Here is a 5,000-nt window from a genome sequence, read left to right as displayed (position 1 = left end):
CATGAAGCCGTACGACCTGCGGCGCCGCCTGTACATCATCATGCGGGGAGAGGAGGGCCTGGACTACGGCGGCATCGCCAGGTGAGTGCTGGTGTGCGGGGCTGCTGCTGGCGGGGCTGAGCCCTGCCTGGCGTGCGGCCCGTCAGGCGGCTGGGCTCGGGGTCCCCAGCCTCTCTGAGGGGAGCCAGAGGGGTTTGAGCTGGAAACTGTGAGCTTTGGGAAGGGTGAAACTCCTCCAAGGCGCTGTGCCAGCCTGTCCCCTGCAAAGGGAGGGCTGGGGGCCCACCTGGGGCTCTCCATAGCCCCCAAGTGCCAACGCCAGTGCCCCGGGGCGATGGGTCGGGCTGCCTCTTCACCCCCCCGCAGCCTGGTGCGCGGCTGACAGGCGCTGGCGTTTCTCAAGACAGTTGCTGTGTGCCAGGGCGGACGTGGCGGGACGTGGTTGCTGCCAGCCTGTAGCTGCCACCGCCCTGAGGAGAGTGCTGCGTGGCGCCGGGCTGCGCCTCCAGGTGGAGGGGAGAGAGCCCCGTGTCTGTCCTCTGTCCCCGTGTCCCCCGTCTGGCTCACCTGGGGTGTCCGGCCTGGTGCTGGGCTTCCCTCTGCCACCCCGCCACTCGTGCTCCCCCTCCTCCTTCGTGGTGCTGCTGCTGCTGGCTGTGGGGCAGGGCTGCTGCTCCCTCGTCTCTCCGTGTCCTGCCAGTGGTTTTACCCTATGGTAGGTTACGTCATGCTGTTCTACCACAGGGTAGAACCACGGACGGGATGCCGGGGCTGCCTCTGCGCCTGAGGACTGCCGTCTGCCCGCGGCCGGGGAGCGGAGCAAGGACAGCGGGGCCCGTCCTGCGCTGCTTCGGTTGGGCTTGGTGGGGAGTGTGGGAGGAGAGCGGGTGCCCACGGGCACGGGGCGTGTGTGCACAACCACGTGAGCGTGCACTTGTGTGTGTGAGAGACGGCCTGGGAGCGGCTGGGCTGCTCGGTGCCTGCCGGGATGCCTCCTGCTCCCAGCCGAGCTCCGTGCCCAGCAGGGTTTTTCTTTCTGATGTCTCCAAAAGCACTTCACAAACCATTTTCTTTACTTCTGTAAAGGCAGCTGGACCCTGCGGTGCCCGATGCCCTCACCAGCTCACGGCAGGGCCCAGGAGCTGGGCGCTTGCTTTGTGCGGGTGTGCTGCAGAGGCCCAGGGGCTGTCCTGTCCCTGTCCCCTGCTCTGGGGTGAAGCCTCGACCGGCAGACCCAGCCTCCAGCGGCCGCAGGAGCCGCTGCTCACCGCTGTCTCCCTCTCTCCCAGGGAATGGTTCTTCCTCCTGTCCCACGAGGTGCTCAACCCCATGTACTGCCTCTTCGAGTACGCTGGCAAAAACAACTACTGCCTGCAGATCAACCCTGCCTCCTCCATCAACCCCGACCACCTCACCTATTTCCGCTTCATCGGCCGCTTCATTGCCATGGTAAGAGCCCGACGCGGCGGGGCAGGGCAGCCCCGCGTGCCGCAGCCGAGCTGTGCCCAGCAGCCACCCCGTTACACCCTTTCCCGTTCGGGTGCTGGTCCCGAGAGTGGCCGTGGAGGGGTTGCACCAGAACGGGGCGACGTGCTGTAGGGCTGGGGACGGCTGCGGGGTCGAGGGGACCCCGCTCCCGGGGGCCGTGCTGCAGGGATGGCTCCAGGTCTTTGGCTGCCACCCCAGGTGCTGTCGGGTCTGCAGCTCCGCACTATTTTTAGCCCCAGCAGTGTGAAATTTTCCAGCTGCCCCGGCCCCGCCGTGGCTCCTCCCGTTCGTCTCGCCCTTCCCGGGGCCGTTGTGCCTGCGATCTCCCGGCCCGGGTGGGCGCAGGGCTGCCGGGGGGGTCCCGGCTCAGGGCAGGGTCTGGCCTGGGGCCGCGAGGTGTGTGCGGGAGGCGGCTGCGCCCTGCCCGGGTCCCCCGCCTGTCCTGCCCTGCCCCGCGCCTCGCAGGATACCAATAAAACCCCAGACTATTACTCACCGCTGGGCTGTTCTAGACAAGCGTCTGCATTATTTTTGGCTGCCTTTGCCTTGGGGCTCCTGGAAGCCAGGGATTCAGGGAAGCCACAGCAGAGCTCTGTTTAAACAAGTGCTCTTAATAGAGCTGCGAGGGGAGAAGGAGACGCGGTGGAATTCGCGCTGGGGAGGGGAGAGGGGCTGCGCGCACGCCCCGTGCCGGGTGAGCCTCCCGCTGCATTTGCCAGCTGGGGGGGCACGGCGGGGGCTCCTGGCCGGGGGGAGCCGTTCCCTGTCCCCCGTGGCTGCAGTGGAGCGTTGTGTCCCTGCGGGTCCGTGCCGAGGCCCCCGTGACCCAGTGTCCCGCCCCCCCCCCCCCACCGCAGGCTCTGTATCACGGGAAGTTCATCGATACCGGCTTCACGCTCCCCTTCTACAAGCGGATGCTGAACAAGCGGCCCACGCTGAAGGACCTGGAATCCATCGACCCCGAGTTTTACAACTCCATCGTCTGGACCAAGTGAGTGCCTCATGCTCCTGGCCCGGGGCCGGGCCTGTGCTGGGGGAGGCAGCGCTCCTCCCGCCGCCCCTCGCGGTGCCTCGTCAGAAGTCACGTCCCGGTGTCCTCCTGCAGGGAGAACAGCCTGGAGGAGTGCGGCCTGGAGCTGTACTTCATCCAGGACATGGAGATCCTGGGCAAGGTGACCACCCATGAGCTGAAGGAGGGCGGTGAGAGCATCCGGGTGACGGAGGAGAACAAGGAGGAGTACATCATGTGAGTCCGGTCCTGATGCCCCCGCTGGGTGCCCGGCCCCCTGGCTTTAGGGCGGTTCTGGGGTGGGAACGTGGGGCTTGGGACGTGGCTGCTTCCCCTGGCTACGTGGCCTGCGACAAGTATGGGCTGGCGCGGTCACTGAGCTGCGCTGCGGTCTGGCTGGCTGCTGCTGGGCAGCTGCCAGTACTTTCAGGAAAGAGGAGAGGGGAGAGAGGGTGAGACTGCTCTCCCTGTCCCATGGCCGCTCACCCAGCGCTGGCTGGGGCTGCCTCTGTCCTGCGGGCGGCAGCCTGCAGCCAGGGACGTGGTTTGCGCCCCTCGTCCCCCCGATGGCTGCTGCTCTGTGCTCGGGGCTTCTGCTGGCTTTGGGGGCAGAGGGAGGGCTTGAGGGGGGCCCTGCCACGCACCCCTGCAGCTCCCTGGGCCTCCCGAGGCCGGCTGCCTCCCCGCCGGTGGGGAGGGACGGCAGCGGCCCCGGTGCCCCCCACTGCCTGCCGACCACCGCCTGCCTTCCCAGGCTGCTGACGGACTGGCGCTTCACGCGGGGCGTGGAGGAGCAGACCAAGGCCTTCCTGGACGGCTTCAACGAGGTGGTGCCGCTTGAGTGGCTGCGGTACTTCGACGAGAAGGAGCTGGAGGTGAGCTGGTGCCCTCGCTGGGATGGGGAACGTGGAGGTAGCGGTGCTTCCACCCTGCTGCAGGCTGCCCCGGGCTGATGTGGGGAACGGCAGCACGGTGCTGGTGGGGTGCACGGGCTCTGCTCCCTCCAACCTCGGGCTCTGCCCGTCAGCTCTGTGCACCCACCCGGTGGCGGGGTTTGCAGGGTTGCTTGTTGGGCCCGTTACTGGGAAATTTCTCATCAGAAGCGAGGAGTTCCTCCCGTGCCCTGTGCTGGAGCCTGTGCCTGGCGCAGCAGTCAGTGCTGCGACACGTGGGCGCGGGGCCTTGTTTCTGTCCCCCCTGCTGACTGTCCCCTGTCCCTAGCTGATGCTGTGCGGCATGCAGGAGATCGACATGAACGACTGGCAGAAGAACACCATCTACCGGCACTACACCAAGAACAGCAAGCAGATCCAGTGGTTCTGGCAGGTGAGCCCCAGCGCCTCCGTGTCCCCTGCGTGGGGCTGGGGCAGGCAGGGCCGGCCCGGAGCGCAGGGCGTACGCGGCAGGAGCGACACTGCAGGACGGTGCCCTGGCCCCGTCCGGATGTGGGGAGCGTGGGGGTGATGGGGGTCCCACTCCCTGGCGCGCTGTCCTCGCAGGTGGTGAAGGAGATGGACAACGAGAAGAGGATCCGGCTGCTGCAGTTCGTGACGGGGACCTGCCGCCTGCCGGTCGGGGGCTTCGCGGAGCTCATCGGTGCGTGTCCTGCTGCTCGGGTTGCCTGGGGGTCCCGGGAAGGCGGGGGGACGGCAGTCGTGCCCAGGGCTGGCTGCTGGGACCTGGTTTTCCACGTTTCCATCCCAGACTCGGGGGCACTTGGCAGCAGTGACGTAGCTGCGGTGACGTCCAGGCACAGTGGTTCGGTCTGGTGTGTGCTGCGCCGAGACAGATTCCTTAGGCTGAACCGTGCCACCACAGTTAGCTTTGCCAGTCCAGTTTGTAATGACATTCTGAATATTTGAGGTTTTTTGACTTAATTTTGATTTTTTTGGGTGTGATGGAGCCCCTTTTCTAGAAACCCACAGCATGTGGCATTATTCTGCGCTTGTCCTTTGCTACTTCTGGGGCCCGTACCAGCCTCTCTGCTGTTTTCCTGGAACTGATGCAAGCGAAGCAGCTAACCTAGCCCATTTGTTTGTTCTGCCTGGTGCATTAGTTTTTTTTCCAGGCCCCCGGAGCTCAGCCAGCAGTCACAATTTGTTAAAAAGCCACCTCGGTGACTCAGACCTCCTGAGCCAGGTCCTTGAGGACGCTTGGATGGACTCGCTCTGTCCAGCGGGGGCAGATCGCGCGCTTCCGCACTCGCTCTTTAACCACCCCACTTACGGTGATAGCAGCACATCTCGTGTGCTGTGGATGTAGTTTTCAGCTGCTTCACTTTGTGTTTTTGTGCATCCTCTCTGCAAAGGGGTCAGAGCAGGCTGTCGGAGTGCTGCAGAGGATTTGTGCCCTCGTGGCTGTAGGACTGTCAGGGCGTGTGCCGATGGGATCTGCTGGCTGTAGTGGCACGTCAGGGTTTTCTTTTTCAGCTCCTGATTGTGTAATGAGATTTGCTCTGCTCATAATTAACAGGCAGCAACGGGCCCCAGAAATTCTGCATCGA

At 65.1% G+C, this 5,000-nt stretch overlaps 1 protein-coding gene across 1 annotated transcript; it reads left to right on the top strand.

The window, feature by feature from the left end:
• Window position 1: 1 nt before the first annotated feature.
• WWP2 (WW domain containing E3 ubiquitin protein ligase 2) lies at window positions 2–4,995 on the top strand (the record flags this gene model as incomplete). The annotated part of the gene is made up of 8 exons (XM_050716820.1): window positions 2–81; window positions 1,290–1,449; window positions 2,346–2,479; window positions 2,594–2,734; window positions 3,252–3,372; window positions 3,719–3,823; window positions 3,997–4,093; window positions 4,970–4,995. Coding segments are annotated over exons 1-8 (864 nt in total), but the record flags the coding sequence as incomplete, so codon positions are not given.
• Between the last annotated feature and the right edge of the window lie 5 nt (window positions 4,996–5,000).

Source organism: Cygnus atratus, unplaced genomic scaffold (genome assembly GCF_013377495.2).
Source record: "Cygnus atratus isolate AKBS03 ecotype Queensland, Australia unplaced genomic scaffold, CAtr_DNAZoo_HiC_assembly HiC_scaffold_416, whole genome shotgun sequence".
NCBI lineage: Eukaryota > Metazoa > Chordata > Aves > Anseriformes > Anatidae > Cygnus > Cygnus atratus.
This window is presented reverse-complemented; position numbering and strand designations above follow the sequence as displayed.